General features: G+C 35.4%; 1 protein-coding gene and 1 long non-coding RNA gene across 3 annotated transcripts in view; one reads left to right on the top strand and one right to left on the bottom strand.

Annotated features, from left to right (window-relative positions):
* Positions 1 to 27,067, bottom strand: part of LOC308061634 — a 102,783-nt gene that overhangs the window by 34,939 nt on the left and 40,777 nt on the right. For both annotated transcript variants that reach the window (XR_013927306.1, XR_013927307.1), the window contains exon 3: positions 23,124 to 23,192. This is a non-coding gene — a long non-coding RNA (uncharacterized lncRNA). The remainder of the gene's footprint in view (positions 1 to 23,123; positions 23,193 to 27,067) is intronic.
* ATP6V0D2 (ATPase H+ transporting V0 subunit d2) overlaps positions 17,666 to 27,067 on the top strand; it is a 49,108-nt gene continuing 39,706 nt past the window's right edge. Inside the window, exon 1 of the mRNA XM_080381872.1 lies at positions 17,666 to 26,861. Within this exon, the coding sequence (XP_080237998.1) occupies positions 26,732 to 26,861 (130 nt within the window). The 5' untranslated portion in view covers positions 17,666 to 26,731. The remainder of the gene's footprint in view (positions 26,862 to 27,067) is intronic.

Raw genomic sequence — 27,067 nt, 5'->3', positions numbered from 1 at the left:
ATCCCAAAGTAAAAAATTCGTCTGAATAAAGACTAATTATTTCTACTGCCTACAACTGGCATCAAAGCAATTCTTTAGAATAGTTCAAGTGACAGTGTCCATTCAGTCAAGCTTAAGACACAGACATTTTATATATTCCTGCTTTCTGCCTCATATACTATTGGGATACCCAACTAAGTTGGTCTTTTTGCATCAGTCTTCCCTCTGTATCCCCCAAGAACCAGGTAAAAAACATTGTAAGTGAAAGAGAACATACATGATTGGGAAAAACTTGTATGAAATTACGGTAGAAGTTGTCTCATAGAAAATGAGAGGTTCTTCCAACAACTCTGATGAAAAAGAGCTATCTTCATCATGTTTCTAAAAAGCTGCTGAATAGTTTTGCACCACATGTTCCTCTTCAAGTAGAAAAAACCTGTCTTCCAAATTCTTCTAACACATAACATTTCCCCAGAGAAATCTGCTGCTTTCCAACAAATATAAGTACTGAATTGAAATGTCACATTGAAAAGTTGCTGAGAACTATTTTAAACAGCCCAGACTGAAAAGCAGTGCAGCATTTATTGAGTCCATGTTCAATATAAAATGAAATCTGTTGAAAGCATATTTCCATGGTCACACAAAAGCTTCAGCCCTTCCTTCCTCCTGAAGGCAGAAACACAAGTGGAAAGTTTTCAAGCATCTATAGTAGGACTTATTTTTTTATTATTTTTAACAAGAGTGCTACCATTGGCTCTCATGGTCCCAAGACTAGAAGAGCAATAGGACTGCTTAGGAGTCCACTCTGGAACTCTGGCAACCAAAAGGGCTGTGCAACAACATGCTGGTATCAAAAAGTAGCTGTAAATCTGAACACTGATTCTTGTTTCAGTTGCCAAAAAAGGCATCAGAAATACAATGTCCTTAGAGATTCGACAAGGGCACACTGAAGCAGCAAAGCCTTAGGTAGCCTTGTGAGCCTGCAAGGAAGAAGAGACTATGAACAGAAGATGAAGAGAATGGCAGGAAATGAATATGAGAAGAAAAAAAAAATCTGAAAGAAAAACCAAAACAAAACTAGCAACGTGATTAGCCCCACGCTTTCCTATCCATGTCTGAATCTAACACATAACATTTTCATCTCTATTTCCTTTTATAGACACACGCATCACGTTGTTGATTAAATTCCATGGTAGTTGATGCACCAAAAATCTATCCAGTTTCTAACCAACTTCAGCTCTGAGATTCTGTTTCTCCCCCTGGCTTTGGTGATGCATCATAGTAACCTTGGCTACAGGGCAGTAATTGATTCAAAATACAAATACAGTGTGAGAGAATTTCACTGCACAAAAAGGTTATTGTGACTGATCTGAACAGCCCCTGTTTCAGCAGCAAATGCAGAACCCAAGTAACTAATCACCTTGTTAGAGTTTTGCACAGCAGTATGATTTCTACTTGTGTTTTCCATGAACTTACAATTAAGATACAAAAGCCAAAATGTGCATGTAACATACTGTTCTATTAGTGTGGCACAAACATAGTAAAGTGTGAAAGCGTACCACCAGAATGATGTCTTTTTCCAGTGCCGAACAAAAAAAAAAAAAAACAAACAAAAAAACCCAAAACCCAACCAACACAAAAAGAGATATAAAAATGACAAGATCAACAAAACAAAACAAGAAGAAATTGCCACCAATGTCACCACTACAGTTGTTGCCGAACATAGACAGAACTTAGCACCATCCATGTTCTGCAGCTTAGTTTATCCCACTTACTATCATGCTCAGGTATTTGTCTCCAAGCTTTTTATAACTTCATTTTAACTTCATTGTAATAATACTTCTCACTGCTAGTGAGACTGTGTACTGCTGATTAAAGGCTAATTTAAGACTTAAAGAGTTAAAATTTTGGTTCACATTGATTGTTTGTTTTCAACAAAAAGTAGCCTGGACAAAAAGCTATTTTGTAGCATGCTTGTTATTTTAAAAAATATATTATTGAATACTGCTATTTAATTACATTTCTACATTTTTTCACTAGCATGGCTTGTGGAATAGTTCATTCATTGCAAACTTCATGTAGATATAACCTTTTTTAAAGCTGAGAGATATTACATAGTCATTTGTACTTCAGTGGCATGCAAGGAGGATGCAAAATCATATTGCATCAAAGCAAAATCATTCTACCCAAGTTTGAATAAAGATGCAGAGCAGCAGCAAGTGTACCCATGGAAGCCTGTGTCTCCCCCTGCCTGCAATCCTATTCCAGGCATGAGCAGCTGTCCCCTGTGTGATCCTCCCAGTCGTCTCTGTCTGGCCCCTTACAAACACAGGCTGGCTGCCTTTCCAGCCAGCCACCTGTAGTAGCAGTAATGCCAGTAGAAGTGGAGTAGCATCCAGGAGGATTTCTGCAGATGTACCACCTATGCGGTATATTCCTCCTTAAGCAATACCCTGGCTGTGCTTCTTGGATCAATGAGACTTGGTACTGTGGAGAATTGAATTTTCATTAATTTTCTATCCACAATGTAGCAGTCATGGTTTGGGCACAATTTTTCAACAAATTGTACATATGAAAGGATTGTCACTCATATAGCATATTAAAGCAATCACAGTATTATATATATATATATATATATATATATATATAACCATACTCTTCCTTAACATCATTCCCCATGCTTTCTCCAGAAGAAGTTTAAAAGCTGAACCCTTTCAAATATATGTGAATTCTTCCAAAATTATTTTTGTAATTTTCTACTTGGAGATCAATTCTGAATTGAACCATGGACACACAGATGACTTCAAAAACATATGTTCAAAGTATTTTTTACAGAAGTGAGAAAGGTAAAGGTAACTAGTTATCAAATAACAAACCCAAATGTTGGTTACTTCTCAGCCAAGTGACTGCTCTATCTGTCAGGCTATACAGTCAGCTTTTGTCACCAATGCCAAAACCTACTTTTTATCAGATCCTGAAGAATAAAACTTTCATCAAACAAATACTGACAAGACCAGTTACCTGAAAGGGGAGATCCCAAAGGAGGCTCCACTTTGCTAGAAGTGTATCCTCCATAGTAAAGCACAGGGCTGGGCAGGTAAAGTCTTAAATTTAGCCCAACACAAATGGACAGAGCTCTTTAATAGGTCCTCCAAACAAGGAACAATTTATACTTTAGCAACAGTGAAACTCAGTCAGGAATCTCACATCCATCAAAAAGGCTACATATATTTCTGAGTGAGTCCTGGTCTTAATTTTGAAATATTATTGCAATAATTTTCTCTTTATAAAAAAAAATAATTTCTTCTGTTGAGTGATTGTATTAGTACCTATGAATGAGAAAATTGTGTACATTTATGTTATTGTGAAATTTTAATAATTTAATATGACATATTGGACATTCCCATCATTGTTAAAGAAGGTGCTACCTTTCTGCTGCTGAAGAAGTGGGGACACAAACTCTGTTTTCTTTGCATGGATAAGGAATTTATATTATGTATGTACAATTACTTCTACTGGAATACATGTTTAATTTGCTAAATTACAAAGTTCATTACAATTAATGGAAATAGCACATTAAAATATTAGTGCAACATGCTAAAACTTCAATGACTTGCTTAAAAATCACCTTTTCTTTTTTAATGCAAATAAACATAAAACCACAGGATAAACTTACGTTCCCACTTCTTCCCATTTTACAGGATCCCTTCAATGTGCTTCTTTGGCTAAGAGTGTGAAGTTGGAACTGCAAGATGTATTTTTACAGAATAAAATTTGTTTCCAGCAGATATGTTAGCAAGTCTTGGAATGCATTACATTTAAATGTACTACACTTCAATAGCAAAAAAAACCCCAACACCAAAACAAAAACAAACAAACAAACAAAACGCAACAAGATGTGGCACTGCACACTCCATGATTTCACACTAACCACAAGCATTTGGCTAGACTTCTGTGAAAGGGGAGTTCAGGCATACTCTCAGTCTTTTTCTTCCCTCCCTACATATTTACGATTTAGATTGAATAAATTAAGTTTGTTTTGAACGTACTACCCAGGATCATTTTGCTGCCCTTCCCACAGCATCAAATCTTTATGCTAGCTTCGTACCAATAAATATGGTCACAGTTTCTAGGCCAGATAAGAGGAGAGAAGCAGGGGAGAGGAATCCAGAGTTACTAATATAAAATAAACCCACAGATCAAAACCCCACTGTTATTTTGGAAAACCTTTGTCAGTTTGGATCTGAACAGGAGAAATGTAGATGAGTTTAGGCTTTAAAAATACTTTTTGACTGCTCACTCATTTTCTGTCAGTTAACTCAGTTACTCAAATTTGAAAGATGAAAGTGTTCAGACATCACAGTTGAGGTTTTAAAATATTTTCAACGCAGACCTTATTTTATTTCAGTTTGAATTCATGTTTAATTGATTTATATTTCACTATGTGAAAAGGACACTAAATGAAATGCTGAGCATGTATGAACTTACAATATTTTAACAGTAAATACAATTTTAATGTCATAATATTAAATACAGATTTAAATAAAATATTATAAACATACAGAATAAACCTTACTGTGAAAATCTATTTTTCTTCCTACTACAAAATAATGTTTCCTATCAAAAAAAGGCCACTGAGAAGGCCTTATACTCTTAGACAATCTTACTTAAACACAAAGGGTTTCCTGGGGAAAATTTGCAAGTTGCAGTAATGTTTCTATAATGAAAAAATATAGTCCAGTAGGTTCAGAGCAGTATGGGAAATAACCACCAGCAAGAAACTGGAGCTGGGATTATGCCAAATTATTTGGTTGCAGTAACATAGCTATGCCCTAAAGCCTACTCTGTGAATGAAGGACATTTATCACACTTACATAAGTATGATGTAGGAGGTAAAAGAATTTTGATAAATCTTGATCTTGATTTTCAAGTACATTTGAGAACTGACAAAGTCCAGGTGCAGACTTCAGTGATTCTGCACATCTGTGCCCTTCGCTTTGAGCCATAAATTGTAACATTGAGCCTTCAGGTACAATTACTAAACCCACTGCTACGTTGGAGGCCTTACACTAATGAAAGTGATCCGTTTATACTTTGAACTGCATGATCAGGCAAGCAATGACATACAGCTATCTTAAAGGAAAATGATTTTAGGAGATATGAATTAACATGGAGGATTAAATGATAAAGAAAAAAGACAGATAACTATATTCGGAAGAATTCATATATTCAAAAGTCAGTCAAGAATTTTATTATCAGTCATCACAGTTTCAAAGGTGTTTAAACTACGTTAATAACGAAACCCAACAAATATTAAATATATACTCCCTATCTATAGGCATCACTTTGCAAAGCCAGACACTCACATGAAAGCATGAGCTGCAATATCATGCTGTAGACAGGAAAAACCTGCAAGTATCTTGGTGAGGAGCTTAAATTTTGCAATGTGTCTGGGCTTCCTCTCTAAAACGTATTTAGAAGGTCCAGTTCTGATTCATGTAACCAGGTTGTTTCCTAAATGGGATACATACAGTGGAGTGTGAGAACGCTCTCTGAGGACTTTGTAGTTGACAAACTTAAAAACCTTTTTAATACACACTGCAAATACCATTATATTTTGAACTTTTCTCCATTTCAAAGTGATGCTGTGCCTTGCCTATCCCATGCTTGTCTCAGGTGCAGTTTTTAAACACTTGTAAACAGGATTTTTCAAATATTTGAAATATCGAAGTAGTTTGCTTTTTACAGAGCTGAGATCACTGGTATGCTGCATAACAACATATTTAGCAGCTCTTATCTTACTTTTGATGGAAGAGCAAATAACACTTTTATGCAATTTAGTTCGTACAACAGTATTTTGAAATACCAGACAGTAACAGGAATCAGCGTACCATGAATCCTAAATAGTTCACGAGTTGGACTAGACTTAACATAATTATTTTATTAGCACATCTGCTTTCTTTTCACACATTTGTAATTATTTAGTTATTAATATTAGCTATTAGTATTCTTAAATGAGGATAAGGTATTAAAACCATGTATGTACTCATGTCCCTAAAACCATGTATCATGTGCCTAAAAGGAATCCCACTATACTGTGATAACAAACCTTTTGAATTCACATGCAAGGGAATGATTTTGAAAAGTAACTCAAAAGATTTACCAACACCACGATCTTCATAATAAAGCAATCACAATGAAAGCCATATATTCTATTAATGCATGCGTCTGAGGCAGTTAGATTATGTAAAAAGGCTTATAATACAGAAAACTAATAATAACATTTAGCAAAGATGATTGTGAATCTTCATTAATTAAATTTTGCAAACTGTTACATCCACTAATGAGCCCACAAGCTGATTTAGTAGAATTAGTCCTTTGTATTCGGTAGAGTAATATATCCCTCTTTGTACTGCAGGGACAAAAGGGAAGCGCCATCAGGGAGCTGCCTGCCCGCAACACAAACACACTCTATAGAAATTGCCATGTTACTGCAAGCATGGAGGAATGTCACTAGGAAAACACAGGAAACCCAAGCCAAGATTTGAGATAGCTAAATTCAATTATCAGACATTTTCATTCAGATTCAAGAGTGGTATTTCAAAAGCCGCTGTTTTGTTACTGCCTGTTAAAAGCCCCTATGGCATTCTTTATGATTATTAGTGAAACAGAAATTAAATGGCAACTGACCCGTACAGTGTTTGCTGGAGTCATGTGTTTCAGAGACCTAGATACTGCATCTGCATCACTGTGTGATGAACAGCACGTACATTCCCACTCAGGATTTGCTTTGGAGTGCCAACATAGATGAATGAAGGAAATTTGATGAAACTTCCTAAACTGATGCCACGCTAAGAATGAATATTCTTGTTTGCTATTTTAAACTACATATGATTGGTTTGTAAGCTTCTGTTCAATAAAAACTGAATTATGATGTCTCAGTAATGTTTAATAGATATAAATAAATTAATGAAGAAGCCTCAAAGATTCAAAATGCCTCTTAAAAGAAGACATAGGTAATATAACATTGCTGTTAAGTAGGTGTACATTGACTGTCTCAAATATTGAGCCAATACTTAGCCATGCACTCTTTCAATACACAAAAGGAACAGCAACATCCTAACGCCAGACAACATAAATCTGCTAACAGCATTATGCAGGGAAAGCATTGTTCTTGGGCAGAATATTCTAAACTACTGTTTGTCAAGAAATACTTCAGTACCACCCATAGTTTTTAAAGACAGTCTGATGGCAGATTGTCAATGATTACACCACCTTCCCCTGTTTTCAGCAGCACCATATACACTGCTAGCACTAATTTCCTACTGTTCTGGTTCAGGCAGCAATGTGCCCATTTGCAGCAATCTAGAAGACCAGAAAAAAGAAGTCAGCTCTTTGAAGATGCACAGAAATTGAATTGTTAGTTATAAACCTTTCTAATATGTTTAACTGGTTGAGTGTGTTAAAGACAGCCAAAGGTTATTGCTATTCCACATGTATTACTTCTGTCTAAATATATGCTGCCACATAATGTATCTTAAGTATTAATTTCATCCAAACTTTCCAAATTATCTTTTTTTTTAATATAAGACATGAAAAGCAGGTCGTAATTTCCTCATTTCTTAGTGGTGTCCAATAAATCACATTTGAAAGTGCTCTGTGACAAGTATTTGAGGAGAACTTGTTATCTTTTTTTTTTTTTCTTTTAGTAGAAAATTGGTATCCCATCACACATAGACCATGTACCCACACAGTGGATCTGGGAATAACTAGTCTCCAGCTATTAATTTCTAGCTGTAACAGCAGCTCAAAACTTTGCATGGTTGTTTTATATAAGAAAATGCACATAAAAGTAATGTTTCCTATAATATGCTCCTCTGTGACTTGCAGAACTGGTGCCTGCACAGCTCCAGTCTCAACTGTGTTTTTCCAATACCCTCCCTTTGCAGGGTCACATTTTTCTACAGCAGAGAAACATTTGCTACTGCTTCTCCACACACAATCTAGCTAACTCTTTTTGAAAGCACCTTCTCTGCTTCCTGAGATGTTGTTTTCCACAAAGCCAAGGTCTGTACTCGCCACTGCAGAACCAACCACAGGCTAAGCCTTTCCTAAAGGTTTCCGTGACACTATACAAAAGGAACACATAGGAACCAGAATCAGATATATGTTAGTGGAGTTCCTGCCAGCAGCTGGAAAAGCAGTTGAACACTGGTCAGGCATAAGGCACTTCCACTGAAACCCTTTGAATACCCTGTTTAAAGTGTCTTTGCAAGGAACCCCAATATTGCCATTGTTCAGCAGGGTTTAACATCGTTTTCTGTTCGGCTAGAAGAGGGAGATGGCTGTTGGACCTCCCTACACCAGACAAGCTCCAGTGAAGACTGTCTTCCTTTGTTACCATCAAACTTTCCAAAATGAAGTGAACCTAAAATGTAACAGCATCTTTAGGCAGACAAATGAGAGTCTGGCTATTGAATTTTCATTCACAGAGGCTTGCCCAAATAATAACCTTCTGTCTGTAGTCACTTTCTTATGAACAACATAATTTAAGATGATTTCAGGAGCAGAAAATTAAATCATTCACAGTGGATAGATCTTCTAATAACAAGACACTTTTATCTCACAGGCAGCAGTCTTGTCAGTACTTGGGCATAATTAGGACTTGAAATTGGTAATTTTGCTGTAAAGCAGCTGACTGAACAATAGAAACCATTTGAAATAGAATTCAGTTAAAATCTTTAATATTGAGTCAGGTTGTTTACTTGAAAACTTCCACACCGTTATGTGACATTTTGCTTTGCTAAATATTTACATGCGCAGAGTCTAAGGTAAGTCTTGTTTTCTAACCAGTCACTTCCCCTTTGTATTTTGGATCCATAGTTATTCATATCCCCTTAGCTGACTGGTGGTGGACACACATTTATCTTCTGGGATTTTGAAAAATATAATCACCTAATGGAGTATTTAACACAAAACACAATCCTATCTTAACCTAAATTGTAGGGGAGGGCAGTGTGGGAAGCTAGCATTTTTTGTAAAATAACTAAGTACCATAAAAAGCCTGTAGGAATGTGAACAAAACATATGTAAGCAAAATATATTAAGTGATGGGAAGGTCAAAGTTAAGATTAGCATCTGAAAGTAAGAAACATCAAAGCAACACTAAGTCAGCATTTCCCTCTAAAATGCATGTCTCCTATACTCTTTCAAAGATGAAGGAAACAATATGTATATAATCTACCATATACCTATAGAATGTGTTTGATGTAAAAATTTCAAAATTTCTGTTATTAGTCATGGTGCTTTATCATCCCACAAGCCTTTTAACTTAATTTCATAAAAACTTAATTCTCATGAAGACGCATTAGGTATAAATCACTTCAACATTTATTTTAAATCCATTCCCCCTCATCATGGTTCCATTAAAGGTGCTGCACAGTGTCCCACAAACTTATCTTGTAAAGTGGTTTATAGGCTATTTAGAAATATTCTTACATCAGATATCATTATAAGCCCTTTTTTTGCATCATAATGTCACTGCATGAGATACGATGTGGCAAAGTTGTTAAAAAAGATGTCCCAAGTCACTCACAGCCTCTTGGGACCAAGGAAACTATGATACTAAAAGATGATGGCGGTAAAATAGGGAATTGGTTACAGGTGGGAAGCCTTCTATATACAGCAAACATAGTAATTGTTCCCATGTGACCTTATCAAGCTCTTTAGCTTTCTATGAAGTATTTTCTCTCATTGCAAAAAAAGGTTGCTGATAGTTACTTTACTGTGGCGCTGTAAGAAATAAATAATTAAAGTTCATTTACTAGTTTTGAAAACACAAGTTGTCATTTAAATGTGAAGTATATTATCATCATTTTCAGCACTTAGTGCTGTGGTAAAGTCCATCTCTGTATAGATTTATAGGCAAAATACCCTAATATTTCCCCATCTCTGTTGACAAAAAGAAATAATACTGTTTTCTCCTCCTTGAGTTGATGAAGCCAAGTTTATGTGCCAAGTTAACCTGGAAAGAGAGTTCTGAAGGCGAGTCACAACAAGCCACAGGATTTCCATAAAAAGATTATGGAAAAAGGTGCTTCACTAGAGAAGTTTTACATTGCATCAAAAGTGTTATACCTAAACAGTTATGTCTTGAATCAACATGCTTGGTAGCTACAATAAATTAAAGCAGTAAAACTATATATTTTTAATGAACTTATGTTGTAATATATGATTCAGTGTGCAGACAATGATTAAGAGCAGAATTATCTGGAGATAGTTAAGGAAATAAACTAATCTGAAAAACATTTAAATTAATCTTAAATAACATCTATTCAACTTTTGGAAATAGAAAGATAACATTTCAGAGAATTATTTTTATCTCCCTAGGAACAGGGCAATCAAATGAGATCTATGGTCTGACTAGTCCTCCAGCAGTGCCAGGACATGACTATGCTCCCTGTCCACAGGGAATAATGTCAGACTAGTTTTTGTAACTTGTAATATGAAGCAAGATATATACAGATTTTGGGTTAATTTAGATTTTATACATTAAACCATTATCAATTCTAATCACAGTTATTTTCTTCTTTTATTTCAGACTGAAAGGAGCCCAAAATACAACTCATTTCACTCATACAGAAAACGGAAACTGCTTGTCTAAATGACAGAGAATAGATACCCCAAAGAACAATCTACAATTAGAAGGTAGAAAAGAAATTTGATATTCCCATTGAAATTAACTTTAAATAGGCATAATTTAATTTAAATGGTGAAGTAATCACTGTTTGCTGCAAAAAATCATCATACCAAATTCAGAGTCACAAAAATGCTTGTAGAGATTTCCACATGCTTCTCAACTCTGATTAAAATTGAATAGTTTTTTTTTTAAAATCCCTGATTTCCATATCATGTAAAAATTTTGCAGAGTCAGTTGTGAAGTTCTGTCCTGCTGAGCTGGATATCTTCTTAGTTTACTATGCATTGGAACCTGACATTAAGAACACAACCACAACACAATACAAGGAGTACAAACAAAGATCAAGTACTAACAGCTAATTGGCTTTGATGACATTGTTTATTGCAGCTGAAGCCCATGCTGTTTGTGCTATACTGTGGTATTTGGTATCTAAGCTAGCTCATTTACATCTACATGAACTATAGCACAGTTTTAGAATGGAGAAGCAGAGATAACATTAATTTAGTGAATATTGTAGTTGGCCAAAGGTCAGTTTTAGGAGCCTGAATATTCTCCTAAGACTTGAGACAATACATGTCTTGAGACAACAAGAGTATATAATAACATCCTAAAAATAGTCTTGTCAGAAGGTTACCATTTATAAAATCCAGAACTTCATGAGTCCAAAGAGTTGTGGTGAATGGAGTTAAATCCAGCTGGTGGCTGGTCACAAGTGCTGTTCCCCAGGGCTCAGTATTGGGGCCAGTTCTATTGAATATCAACAGTCTGGTCAAGGGGCTCAAGCGCACCCTCAGTAAGTTTCCAGATGATACCAAGTTGTGGTGGGGTGTTGCTCTGCTGGAAGGCCAGAAGGCTCTGCAGAGGGATCTGGGCAGGCTGGACCGATGGGCCGAGGCCAATTGTTTAAGGTTCAACAAGGAGAAGTGCTGGATCCTGCACTTGGGTCACAACAACCCCATGCAATGCTACAGGTTTGGGGAAGAGTGGCTGGGAAGCCACACTTCCCCAGGAAAAGAACCTGGGGGGGTGTTGGTTAGCAGCCGGCTGAATATGAACCAGCAGTGTGCCCAGGTGGCCAAGGTGGCCAATAGCATCATGGCTTACGGCAGATATAGTGTGTGTTCAGGTTTGGGCCCCTCTCTGCAAGAAAGACATTGAGGTGCTGGAAAGTGTCCAAAGAAGGACAATGAAGCTGGTGAAAGGTCTAGAAAACAAGTCTTAGGAGGAGGCAGCTGAGGGAACTGGAGTTGTTTAGCCTGGAGAAAAGAAGGCTCAGAGGAGACCTTATCACCCTTTGCAATTACTTGAAAAGAGGTTGTAGTGAAGTGGATGATGGTCTCTTCTCCCAAGTAAGAAGTGACAGGACAAGAGTAAATGTCCTCAAGTTGCACCAGAGGAGGTTTAGATTGGATATTAGGAAAAATTTCTTCACTGAAAGAGTTGTCAAGCCTTAGAACAGGGCACTTGGTAAAGTAGTGTAGTAAATATCCCTGGAGGTGTCTAAAAGGCACATAGATGCAGCACTTAGGGACATGGTTTAGTGGTGGATTTGGCAGTGTTAGGTTAATGGTTGGACTCAATGATCTTAAAGGTCATTTCCAATGTAAATAATTCTATGATTTTATGATTCTATGATTCTGTAATCATACCTTAAATACCATCTTAGCTCAGACACAGGCAAAACATTTACTTAAGTTCTGCTGCACTTCAAGAGAAATATGAAGCAATTGGAGAGAATCCAAAGAGCAAAAAGGATGATCAGAAGTCTAAAAAACATTGATTGTAATAATATAGAAATAATTAGATAACAATAATGGTAATATTTATTCTACATGTTTACATCAGGTAAGATAAACAAGCAAAAAATTCATATTGCAGCACGGAAAATTCATATTGGTTATTAAAACACGGTTTCTATGGGCAGTTCCACTATGGACGGTGGAACATGGCAGCAAACAGCTTATGAAGTTTTTAGGAACAAAGCAGACAAATATCTGTCAGAAGTCACAAGTAGTTGATCCTACCACAGACAGAGAAGGGTCCCTATGAACTTTCAAGGTTCCTTCCAGCTCTGCTGTACTATTACAGAAAGGAATTATGTGAGGATGCAGGTATGTGCTCTTGTATTTTCTGGAGTAAAATGGAAGTACAGTACCAAGTAGGGCTTGACTAAACCAAAAATACTCATTCAATTTCAAATGTTTTTTTTTATAGATCTCTAATGTTTTAGTCAAAGGTGATTCTTCGCATTTTCAGAGGAAGGAATGGCATGTACAAAGGATATTATAATGGCACAGATCTATCTGATACTGTGTCTTACAATTTTTGAGCACCTTGTGAACATTCTATAGATTTAAAGAAATATTATAAATTAGTCCATTTTGCACCATGCATCTATTTCAGATATTTTTCTGACACTGCTGAAGCTGGAGTGTTTTCTGTTAATTTAGCATATTTTACATGTGGTACAACTGGATGAAGTATACACAATGAAACTGAAGTGTCAGGTCTCTGCTCTAGTAACTAAATATAATTTTGGCCTGAGAGACTGATCAACATAAAAGTCAAACATACAGAAAGACAGATGAGGGAAGACCAGGCAAGGAAAGGAAGTGCTTGGCCAAAGTTTCAGTTACATTCACTAAAGCATTTGATTAAATCTTAAAGATGAGATACCAACTAAACTTGTTCTCTTTCCCTATATAGATTAAGCCCTACTTAAATATTTAGGCCATTCTTTAAAAGCTGTAATTCTAAAATATAGGAGTGCTTTATTTTGTGTTACTTAAAAAAAAAATATAAAAAAAATCTGTGGAAACCCAGCATTAATTAGACAAACTGGAAACTAAAAGCACTCCTACATGCCAAAAAGGTTTAAAAGAGAATTCATTTTTCAGATGTATCTGCATCAATCAGAGCACAGCACAGAACCAGCCTCATTTTAGGGTCTGAACACATTTAATTTCATACGAAGTCCATTTTGACCCAATTCTATCTACTGAAAAAGCTTATACATAAGTCCACTCACAACCTATGAATGTACCATCAATAAGCCATACTCTGCTCAAAAGAAATGTTGACTTGAAAATCAGGATGCTAAAAGGCAGACAAGGAGATACGTTGATTTGCTGATGACAGCTAAGGTTAGATATATCTAAGCTTAGATGATTTTTTATTCTACGCAACTAAGCTGTTTATCCTCTTTGAAAAGTTAACTCTCCCATAAAAAGCTAACATCTTAAAAAAAAACCCAACCAGAACTGTTTTTATAATAACAATTACAGATTTTGCATAAGAAACCTGCCAGTATTTTTGCTAACTGAAGGCAATATTTTTCTACCTCTTAACAGAAAGGGGGGAAATTGGGACATCATCCCCAAGAGCTGGAAGAATAAGAACAGAATGAGAGCTCTAGAAATTAACCATTCTTTCCTCTGAGCTAGTCCTGCAGGACTTGTATAGATTCCTTCTACAGAAGTACTTTATGTATGTTGCGTGTGTGTGTGTGTGTTTGTATACAGATGTGAGTTCATGGAAAGCATACTTGACCTCTGTACAATGAGTGTGGCACTATTATAACAGGAATTCTCTTTTCAGTAGATGATTCAGCTAATTCTCAAACACACAGCTTTCATATGACAATTAACATTTCTTCTTATCTCATTTTTTTATGTTTATCCTTGGGTGGCACTTCTGGCAATACTACTAGCAGTAACTTAAGTGATATAAAATGTTGCCAATTGAATATAGTTTTTCTGTTTTATTCAGCAGCTTGTATTTGGATTTGATTGGTGAGACAGATGTAGCCATAAATTCATATACAAAATTTTCCAGAAAAGGCCACTAATTTGAGGTCACTCCATCCCAGACACCGGGAAGCACATTTTCCAGAGACAAGTGGAAATTAGGACATCAGTCTCACCAATGTCATTTGGAAGTCAGTTGCATTACAGCCTCCTTTAGCCTAGGAATCATCCTCCATGGGTCAGATTTACAAAGACATTTAGTATTTATAGTTCTCAATACCTACACATAAACTAGGTTTGTGAAATGGAAAAATGAGTAACCATTTTGGAAAATTTGGTTTATATATACATTAGAGTTGTGAAGTATCTAATGGATTATCCAGCTTATCCTCCCCAAAGTTTTGATTCTCTTCTTTTTGTTAGGGCATCTGAAATCATTCTGAAATAGTCATATAGTCTATGGTTTGTTCTTCTAAAGAACAGGTTAGAAAGGAATGTGTTTCTCCTCCCAATATTCCTACAAGCCCTTTTCAGTTTGCAATTTTAACTCCTCACCTTTACATTCAGTAGCTCATTTTTTAATTGTTTAATAAATAAAAATATATATTCAACTCATAACATTCAAATTAGTTATTTTAATATGTAAATAATCAGGTTAAAATAATTGACTGCTAACATAAAGTGAACAATCTCACTGACTTCAGAGAGATTACTTAAATGTTTATTTGAATCTTTAATGTAAGGGTTTTTTTTAATTGCAAAGCAAATTTATGAAATTATGAAGTAACGCGTTCAAAACATACAGTTATGCTAAAGCTTGCTTTATGAAAAGGTGTGGGTTTATTCTAATTAATACCATGCTTGTCTGTACAATTTTAATTGTACATTCCTTGGCAGTTGTCATTCATAAAAACTTGTAAAAGAAAAACAGATTTTAAAGAGTCTGCCAGCAGGTGAATCTGACCTAAAATCTCAGCCCTGCAGCAAAATCTACACAGAATTTTAGTCTAAGCATAAAGAAATATTTTTATAGTTAAGGATATTCTGTCAATTTGCCTTCTGAGTTACAGCTAACATTAGGAATTTCAAACTGAATCTGAATTAAGAAGTCAAGGAACTGTCAGGAAGGCCAGTCTGCATTGCTCTGCCCTTAGAGACTCCCTTACAAATGAATAGGACTGATGTCTTCAGCACGTATGAGCAGACACTACACAAGCCAGACAACGTGGGACAAACTCCCTTCTTACTTAAGAATGCTTAAATATAAACACAATTATAAACTTCCTCAGATGTGATGTAACCATTGCAGGAACAGAAAGACAGCTCTGCAGAATCCTTGCAGGCATTAATGTTAACTAATTATTAACTAATTCAGGCATCATGAATTAGAAGAAAATCAGTGAACAGAAGCCTGCCAAAGAACATGAACTGAGCAGAAAAGTACTGAAGCAACATCTACTTAAGAAGATTTATTTGTTTTGCAGAAGAAGGGAAGTAAGAGGAAGGAAAACATGAAAATTTTTCAAAAATAAATAAAAAATTACAGTAGTTTTAAAGTTATTCAAGGTTAATTTCTGGCATGGTGTCTTTTTTTATAGTCAGGAATATTTTAAAGTAATTGAGAAGTATCATCTTGTGAATATCACTTGGAAATTCTCTGGGTCACATTCAAATTAAATTCCTTAAATCAAAAATCTAGTGGCAAAATTAATGTACCTAACTAATATATCACTTAACAAGTTAGGCTGAAAAAAATAATACTTTCTATGAATTTAATTTTAAATTCAAAATAATAACCAGATGCTGTTCAGCAGCACTTTTTGGTGATATTTTGTATTTATGCACTCTATGTGACTCCTTGGAAATTGGCAGATCTATCTGAAATTGCAGTAGCAGGAGATGTAGACAAGTATAAGCTAAAGCAACTTTTACTGTGAGAGGGCCAACCTAACTTTTTTCCAGTAAATTATCTCCTCTGTAATTGGAGTTCTTTCCATATCTAATCATTTGTTCAGACATGGACCAATCGGAGTGAAAAGACTCTATGTACGGTACCAGCTTACACCTTCACTGTATTTTACTTTTGTTCATATTATCAAAGGTAAAGAACTGTATCATTTGCTCAAGATAATATATAGAGTACATGGAGATTAGTGAATTAACCAGGCATTTCATGGTATTATTTTTAAACAAGCTTTTTACCTTCTATGACTTTTAGCATAAAAAAGTCTTCTATGACTGTTAGCATAAAATCATCACATTTTATTTTATAAAGTTTAAAGTCTGAATTTGGGGAATCTGCTTTTATATATGCAGGCAAGAATGTGCTGGTTATCTGTATTGTGGACCAGATCCTTTACTCTCAAACTATTTTAAGATTTTCATACATATTTATTACAAATTACTGTTGTGACATCAGCTACGCTACTCACTTAAGAAAATGGTTTTTAGAAGGAGACAACTATCTATTAAGTTTCACAGTTTCTTTCTCTACTTGAAGTCAGACAAACATTGGATCTGTGTGCTGACATTCATCCTGGCCATAAGTCTGATAACTCATTATACCTTGTTTTCTGATGCACTGAGTCTGGGATTAAGAGGGTCAGAGATGCAAAACTTCTGGACGTTTCATTCAGTATTTCTGACACTGGAGCCACAGAAATCCAGGTTTGTAATTTTAATGCTAAAACAAATCTTAACTGTCCAAGTAACGGGGTAAAATTTTTTGTACTGTCTCTCCCACCTGTCCCATGCATCCCTCTACATATGCATAATCAGGTCATGCCATTAAAAAAGGTTTAGCATCTATTTTTTCAGTAAATCAGGCAGTGGCAGAACATTTACTGCACTTGCATTACTACTACTATTAAATATTTTTGCATTTTTTGACCAAAGTATGTGGCTCTTTACTGGAAAAGATAAAAATTAAACCACTAGCCTGAAATAACCTCTCCTGTGATTTATGTGCTCATTTGGGTTTGTAGGAAAATGTGATATTAAGAACTGTTATCCTATACAGTACTTGCATGTCTTCTAGTGTTTAAGCCCTTACAATGGTGTGCTCTGGCAGCTCAGTCACCCATGGTGCTGCAGGGTGCTGACATAAGGTTTTGTTTAACCAGGAATGAATAAAGTAGCTCAAAGAACTCTACATCCAAATTTCAAAAATACACAGGAATTGTTTAAAACCAACACTGCCATTTTACTGAAGACTTAGATTAATTTATGAATGAGATTCCAGTCTGTCAGAAAGAGAGCAATCTATCAAAAAAAAAGCTTACACAGACAGTAAGGAACTTATTATAATGTAATAGAATATAATTTTTATGTGTTTTTTTTCTAAATTTAGGATTTATTTTATCAGGATTTCCAGCAGCAGTCCTAAGCTGTATTTGACAGTTATTTTTTTCTAATCTTTTTATATAACTAAACAAACACCATTTTAATTCTGCTACATGTTGAGGAAATGAAGTAAACAAGTGCATCAACAAACTAAATTCCTTCCTTGGTGGAAATCAATATCTGATACATTGCTATATATACTGATATATCTGATATATAGATTTAATTTTATAAATTAATTCTGGCCATTACTGCAACCAATTGCTCTTTCAAAAACCATCAGACAATGAACAAATGCAAGACTGAAAAATAAGTAATTTCATAAATCAACAGATTAACACACGTTCAGGTGTTACTTTCTAGGCCTGAAGACATAGAACAGGAGCAAATGAAGCTGTGAACTGAAATATATGGATTAAAATGTAAAATAAATACCACTGAGCACTGAATAAAAATTAAAAATCTATCAATGACATTTTATTGTAAAATAATATTGTCGTCTTTCTTCTGAAAACAGTCCTGTAGAGAAGATTGATATTTTGATAAAGAATAATCATTCATGCAGATATCAAGGGAAGGATCTCTTTGCCATAAATGCCATATCTTGAAAAATGCTAAACTTTACCACTAATATGTATTGAGCTAAAAATCCTGTGGAGATAGACTGTGATTGAAAGGCGTCTTAATTTATTTTTTAAATTAAGTATCACTATCTTTTAAAGTAATCTACCTTGAAAAGAGATTTTGACAAAGAAATAATTGCAAAATGTTGTATCTATTTCAACTGACATTTTGAGGAATTGTAAATAGGCAAGTATTTATGTAACAAATGAAGCAGATTTTTTTTTTCTTTCTTATTACATGCGTTAAGAAAAAAAAAATGGTGTAAGTACTAAACTGTTATCTGGACTGTTTTCTATGTTACTTTTCCATCACTTATATAACATTCATGAAGATGATAAATAGCAGTAAAATTAGTAATTCTACATTTTAATAATTCTTAAGAGGTATTAAGAGCTAGCAAAATGCCTATCAGAAATCGAAAACAAATATTCAAACCGAATAAAAATATATTCGGAAGTTAAAATGCCCCATTTAGAATACATTGACTTAGCTCAGACTGTCCTTGCATATTTAAAGTTCCTGGTAGAGCAGTTTAGTGAAGGGCTAGCATTTTAAGATGGATACTATTGCTCCATCTAGTGAAAAATGTGTAACACATCAGACCAAGTCTGAAGTTGAACAACATATTTTTTGAATCTGTGTTATTCACGTAACAATGAAAAAATCTACTAATCCTTGAGTTAAATTCTATTCATTCCCTTGCTGAACTTATTTTGCAGTACATCACAGAGTTAAGACTTTATTCACAACCTTTTCAGATAGAAGTCATAAATGGAAAATTGAACTGTAATGAAGATTACAGTAAATAGAATGTAGGACATATTCTCCATCCCAAATGATTGAAGTCATCCCAGTTTCCATCCCATCCCTGGTTGCTTCCTCTTGCAATAAAATCCTCTCTAATCCCTACTGTTCACCTCATTTTCTATCTTATTCTTTCAGTTGTTCTTAAAATTTTTTAATAATCTTTCCATACTTTGGTACCCTAATGTCTGTTTTCAAACCCTATTCAGGTTATCCTCACAATTTGCAACAACAGCCATCCCTTTTAATGGTGTCTTCCCCATATTAATTTACTTAAATTGTGCTTTTTATTGTAAACAATACATGTCTATATCATCTTCACCTATTAGGCAGTGGGGAAATCAACAGCTAAAATACCAGAAAAGCATGCCCTCCAGAAAGATGTTTTTCCTCTTCCCCAGGTGCTCTATTTCCAGTCAGGTCAAGAAGGGCTGGTTGGTTTTCAAATTAATTTTTGTGTTGTTTGTTCCACATTGAATAACATACTAAAGATGAAAAAAAAACCTCACACAACCATTCATTTTGGACCCTACCTAGTCACTCCTATTAGTGGAAAGCTTTTTGGATTTCACATCTTAAGTCACAGCCCTTGTTAACCTATGTGAAGAGACTGATCATGCATTTCTGCACATTATTATCTCTACACGATGCATTGTCCGTTTGTACATATTTGTACATATTGTTTCTAAAACGTAAAATAACAGAAAATGCTGGGAGAGCTGGTGCAACTACCTAGATTTCCTGAGGGAAGAAATAATGGAAGGTGTCTCTTCAATGTCTGTAGTATGTAACTGCTCTTTCCCTTTTAATAATTATTTAACAAGGACCCAGTGTAGTTAGGAACATGATACTATCCAGTAGATTGGAAACCAAGTTTAAAGTGACAACATAACATGAAGACAGCTGAAAGTAAGAATTTAATGCTTCTAATTTTATTCTCTTTCATTCTGGATCTGAATATTTAATAGGCTTCACACTTGCAGTTTTTCTCTCAACTCATAATCAGATCCAATCCATATTACACTTCAAGTTTTTATCCTGTTTTCTGGAATCCATTTTCAAGAATAAGAATTTATATAGTTGGTGGTGGCAGCTAGCAAGAGGAAAAAAACAAATCATAGTAACGGTAAGAACGTTTTGCGCTTAGTAAATTCATTATATCAATGTTTAAAACTGAAGGAGCTCAGAAACACCATAGGCCATTATGTCATTGAAAGTAATTATCCAAATGTTCAGTGTTTAAACTTGAATTTTGACAATACTTTTTACTACTTTGTCTGAAATGAGATTTGTCAGATATAATGTATTAAATGATATTCAAAAGTTAATATTTTGCAACTCCACTCTTCAACAAGATAGCATTTCAAAGTATTGTAATATCTATTGTCACAATTCCATTTTGTCTTCACCGCCATGTTCATTGCTTCGCAGTGCTGAAGTGCTACGTTTATAAAGCAAGAGATGAAGGACCCTTCTGTAAGTTATAATCAACTTAGTGTCATGTCAACAGAATGCTACATTTTGCAGTGATGTATATCTTGTGGCTGTTTTTTGGAGTAAAGTTGATGGTCAAAAGAGCTATCAATGGCCAATTGGTCCACCAGCAAAAAAAAAGCTGTCAGAATTTGCATCTGTGTTAGAAATCTATATGATGATGAGGAAACCATGGAAGTTATGGTCCTCAGAGTGGAGGACTTGGTACAGCAGAGAACTGTAGATGTGGGGAATTAGTGGACCACTTGCACTTCATATTGAATTGTCTGTACTTTTTATCTCAAAGTTTTATCAACCTTATTTTGTTCTCAGGACATATCAAGGATAAAACCTTCATGATACCTGAAGGAGTCTAAAGATACTATCTGTTGATTGTGAATTTTGTGACAGTTAGTGAATAACTGATCCATGAGGAAGACAAATGATGCTCACATGAATAAAAACTTCCTAAGAAGACTAAAATTAAGATAACAGAAACAAGAACTGACACCGTGTAGAGAAAGGCTTAAGGGCCTTAAAGATAAAAACAAGACCTGAATTACTGCCATCCTCATTAGAATTTGCTGGAACTTGAGTCCTGAGCAGAAGGCTGCCAAGTTCATGTGAATGTCAGCTCCCAAAAGTACAAATTATTCACACTAAAGTAGCCCAATTTTGTGAGCGTGTAAATTTTGTAAAATTTCAGCTTCACTTCTGAAAGCATTCCCAAGCTTTGTTAATTGTCGCAAATCTGCCTTTCTTCAGGTTTATATCTGCTGATAATGATTTTCTCCTGGCTTCTCTCCACAGACTTACCACTTTAAGTCTCTTGATAAAATCCTTCTTATTATGCTAGCATGTAATTCCTTGAACATAGACCAAAAAACCAAAAGGCTCGATGACCTACAAAGCTGCTAGATTATCTTTTGAAGACAATGAAGGGGAAAAAGGAAGTTCTTTGATATTTTATAACATGAGTGATGTTTGTGAACCCAATATCAAAATAACACTTCTAACAAAAAACAGGAGTAAAAGACATATTTTATGTAAATTCAGTCCAAAGTTAATCAAGTGATAGGAAAGGTAGGGATGCATAATTGCTGTGGAGACTCTCAGCAAAGACAAGTGTAACTTGGCTGGTGTGCAGGTTTGCGCTGGGTGTGTCAGCTAGGTACATCTTTGTTGGCACAAGAGGGCTTAGCTATCAATAAGATCTCCACAGGAATGCATCTTCATCATGCTTTACAAACAGCTAGAAAGCATGGTAGCCAGATTGTGCCTATACAGGTATAGTTTACCATAAAATTGTTTTTCATATATTTTATGAATATATAAATATAATATAAATAATTTTGTTTCATGTATTTTATTTTTTAAGCAGATGCAGATACAACTGCATTTGGGCTGTTTCTTCACGGCTGGGAGCACTTCAGCAAAGCTCATTAACTGGGAAAAATGTAATTGTCTTAGCTGTAGTTGAGCTACACTTATGCTACTCATGCTAGCATACTTCTAGCTGCTTAGAGTTCTAGGATCCATGTGGTATCTAATTGTGTTTGATACTCATATTAATAGAGTTGCAGGTACTCAACACTTCAGAAAGGCTGAATCTCAGTTTACATATTGCAATCAGAATTGTCCTACTATTGTCTCAGAAAATGAGGGATTTCAACAGATCATTTTTTGGAAGGATTATGACAAATGGGCCCCACTCATCAGAAATTTACAGCAGAACATTTCAGAATTTACAGAATTTAAGGAGTTACGATGTAATTGCTTTTCAGTGCCAGTACAAAGATATGTTAAAAAAACCCAAACCACCACTGCAAACATTCCCAAAGTCTCTAAATCAGTTTAATACTATTAAGTTACATTAAAAAAATTAAATAGTTTTAATCTGAATGGCTCATAGCTCATAATTTTTAGTTAGCTGATCTAAAAAAAAATCCAGTGTTGTTTGGGGTTTTTTTTGGTTTTTGGTTTGTTGTTTTTTTTTTTTTGTGGAGGAAACAGCTGAAAGTACAGGTTATGTTTTTAAAAACACTCCTCATTTATAAGTAAGGGAGGTGCATTTTCCACTAACAGGATAGGAAGTATAGAGCCAGTGATAGGTCAAAAATCTCCTACAAAAAGTGTCAATATACACACAAATGAAGAAATCTGTTTCATCCACATGTTGGAGCAGCACTGTGTACTGATAACAGTGAATTTGGCACACATAACACTAATAATCTTTGTAAGAAATTGCACAGTCAAGATTTGAGTGAATTTTTTTTCTGGATAAGCAAAACCACAATTTAAGCAGAGATCTGCCCGGTTAAAGATTTTATAAATAGACTTCTAAATAAGATGCCAAGATGAAAAAAAATAGCATCTGTAAGTACTTCTAATGAAAAAAAGAGTAACTTTGAATTAATGTGATTTAGTCAACATTCCACTGATGTAACACCACTTACTCACTCTTCTTCTGATTCTTTGTCATTTGTTCTTCTTTGTAATAACCTCGTGGCTAGGAGCTGTCAACACTGTTAAAAAAAGAAAAAAAAAAAGAGGAAGCTCAGAGAAAAATCTGTGGATATAGCAAGAACAGGTAAAACAGAAATATTTTGTTTGTCACTTCTGAGTAAATAATGTTTATGTGGGTTTTCTATTGTTAACCTTAGATTAGCTGAAAAGAAATAAAAAACACCAGAACTTTTTTTCATGTTTCTTTCCAAGTTTCTTCCTTTCACTGGAGGTAAAAAAACTGAAGCAAGGTGGTTTACAGCAGGGTTATGATGACCTCTTGTGGTTAATATATGCATTTTGTTTCACAGTTTCTCGAAAATTTAGTATCAAAGGTTAAATTCTGCTCTTAGATCTGAACAGCTTTGCGTTGTTAATTCTGCTTAACGTGAATGAACTTCTCCTCCCAAACACACTGTCAGTATTTGTTTAGCTCACTGCTAAAAAAAAAATTTAAAAATATCTCAACCTTTACACTCCACAAACTTAACAGGTGAGAGTATCATATTTTCTCACATGGTCATTTGTTGAAGCCAATTCACAGCTCTATATAAAATTATTAACATAAAGAACTATAATTTTTTAATAAAAACTTACCCACTACAAATGTTGCAGAAATAACATGGTGCTAGCCACTCATTATAAGAAATGAGAACAATAGGTATTGAACATTATATTGATAGATAACAACAATAGATACTGAACATATATATTTTTTTATAAAAATGTAGTGCATGAGCTAATTATACGTATTGTCTAAATTGCTGCTCAAGTTGTCTCCTTTCATCAATTTTGTTGTAACAAAAATCAGAGAACTGAGCATTTTCTGATGTTGTTGAATGCAGTCTGTTAACCTGAATCATATCATCTGACACCTTATCCCTTAACAGATAACATTACTCAAGTCTTTAGCCTGATTTTGCAGTTTCCTGAAATGATTAAAAATTACACAGATCTCATGAAACAACTTTGCTGAGTTATTAAACTTGAAGTGACGGTTCTGACAGTATTTATGGATTTCACGGTAGCACTTTCTCACTGAAGGATCACCAGTGGTGGTATTTGCACCTGCCAGGCAGTATTCACATGACCTTGCACCTTACTAAATTTAGGATCTGTTGCAAAGCCATTTCTGCCCTGGCTCTGCTGTCTGAAGTTTTGGAAGCTCATCAGCAGTGTAACCTTGGACTGACACCAGCTGGATATGTGCCACATTCTGATATGCTGTGATTGCAGCTGGGGGAGGCCTGAATTCAGCTGCTGCGAGACATTACTTGTTTATGTAACACACACTTTGAAGATGTGTGGGTTAAAAACAAACATTGCTTTTAGTGTATACAGTAATGAGTCCCTTGTATTACTACCTTTCCTTGTTTCGTTTCCTTGAAAAAATTAGTATCACAGGCTGTTGGGTGAAGCAAACTAGAACAATGATGACATAAAAAAAAAAAAAAAAAAAAAAAAAAAAAAGCAGGTTTAAGTTAAAATGTGGTTATCTTTGTGTATCAATAAGGAAGCACTGACAGTGGTCACATATCCTGAAAAGTCTCCCTGGCTTTTGAAACTTCATCAACAAACTTATTCTGACAGCTTCTTGCACAAGGACATTCTGAGCACCACTGACATGCAAACCTGGGAGACAGAAACAAATTGTTTGTGTGGAAGGGAGCTGTTTTATTTCTGTTGTCTAATAGGCCTGATCTCTTTCATTTCTCTTTAGCTGGGTTAACTCTGCAATACTAAGAACGGATTGATTTAAAACTGTAAGCCTAATTTATAAGAAGCAAACTTCAATACTCTAGGCACCATTTGAGCTCTCAGCTAACTACAGTTTATAGACCAGAGCATGTGATTTTTTAAAATGTCTAAATGCTGTCATTATTTCCCCTGCAGTCAGTTACAGGTATGGTAATAACCAGCCCAAGACAATTTTAATTTGACCCTCAAGGTGCACTAATATTACTCCCCTGTCTCAGCCTGGCCTGACAGGTGGCTTGTGGCCACTTCTTGCCGATTGGAACTTCTTGGCCAGCTAGCTAAGAGGCTAGCTAGCTAGTGACCTTCCCAGAGGACGTAGCAGGCGGCTACACAGGCAGCAAACAACCAGGCACCTCGTGCCTCATTGTATGACCTGCAAAGTCTTGCTGTGCCAGAAGCAAGGCGGTGTAGATAGGAATCACCTGGCAAGTACCGAGCTGTCATCAATCTCTCAGCTCCGAGGACAGGGGAGAAAGTCTCATAGTCAGAGCCTTGTCCCCGTGTCTTCCGAGTCACAACTCTCGCTGCAGTCACATTTCAGTGCAAGGGATCAATAGAAAAGCCACACCATATGTGGTGACATGATAGTCCAAACATGTTCAAAACACTGAAAACTAAGTCTAATTGTTGAGATGTGGATGGCAGACAGCTGTTGCAGTTTCTGTTGCTGGTGCTAACCCTCCAACCACGCAGTAGTCTTCAGACACCTCACTGCAACATTACCAGGTTCCAGTTAACTAACTACATATCTAAATATCACCTAGTATGCAGTAAGACTTTTCCTTCCAGCAAAGTTTGCAGACATGTATTGCATACCCTAGTGAATTTAGGGAGAGAAGGACTTTTAGCATTGATTACAGAAGCGTAGCTATTTTGAACTGTCAGCTTTAAGGGACCTAAATCTGAAGGGCGGCAGCCTTAACAGTTCAGTATAAAAGTCACTGACAGATCTACAGTTTTGAGTTTAAATTGAATCAGAATCAGGAGGTCTAAAAAGACTCTAAATTTATTGAAATCAAGATTCCTATTTTTATTTTGTAAGGGGAAAAATCTGAGTTATTTCCACATCTTAGTGAATATAATCAGAGTGTTTTGGTTGGAACTTGGACAAACTATAGTTCTGAGGACATTTCTGGTACTCACTTTAAAGGCTAATGAAAGTCAAACCCTTCAAAGACATTTCACCTATGGGCATGATCTAATGTTAACCGTAATTATGAGAAAGATCTTGTAATTTGTATACATACTGATAGAGATCATCAGCAGAAAATTTTCAGTAATCAAGAATGTTAAAACCAAAAAGGTATATAGAGACACTAAAAAACTATCTAAGTTCCTTGAATGGGCTACGTTCTACTAGAGCCCGTTATTTTAGTGCAGAAATATTTTTTTTAGCAGGTATTCACAGTTAACTTCCTGTTTACAATATATTTAAGAAATGTGAAAATCTTATCAAGATTTTTAATGTGCTTTCTCATTCTCCAATCAGTACAGAGCATTCTTTTAAGCAATGGTTAAATCTTATACTTCCTTTTTGGCTTCTCTTTCAACAATAATAGGTTCATTTTCTGGCTCTAATAGGAGGGAGTTGGATTTGCCGGCTGGCTGTTGTGTAAGCATCAACTATACTGACTACATTAGGAGCAAAAAACAGGAAGAAACTAGTTGGTAAAATACAATCATAGGCTAGCAGGAAATCAGTGGACTATTTGTCACTCCTTCCAAAGAGAAGGAAAACAGTTGGTGGCAGATACTCAGTACCATCAGGTATCCAGCAAAGAGATTAAGTCTCATTTTCTCCATGCTGGGATACTCAGAGTTTTACTTCAATGTGGACCATGGCTACTTGGAGGGTCTGGTCCGAGGATTCAAAGCTGGGATCTTGACAAGTTCAGACTATGTCAATTTAGCACAGTGCGAGACACTAGAAGGTAAGTCTGCTGGTTTATTTTATTTAGAAAGAAATACTGTTGCTTAGACCTTTGAAGAAGGAAGGTAAAAGACTGAAGTATTGAAAGCTTATCTTAAAACCAGAGATAACCCTGATGTCCTTTGAAGGACTGTTCTCATATTTAATTTAATAGCTTTCCATAGAAATTACCCTAGGATTGTACAGACTGTGATTTGCAAAGCAATC

Source organism: Falco punctatus (assembly GCF_963210335.1).
Source record: "Falco punctatus genome assembly, chromosome: 3".
NCBI lineage: Eukaryota > Metazoa > Chordata > Aves > Falconiformes > Falconidae > Falco > Falco punctatus.
The sequence above is the reverse complement of the archived record's forward strand: the minus strand, read 5'-3'. Positions and strand labels throughout refer to the sequence as shown.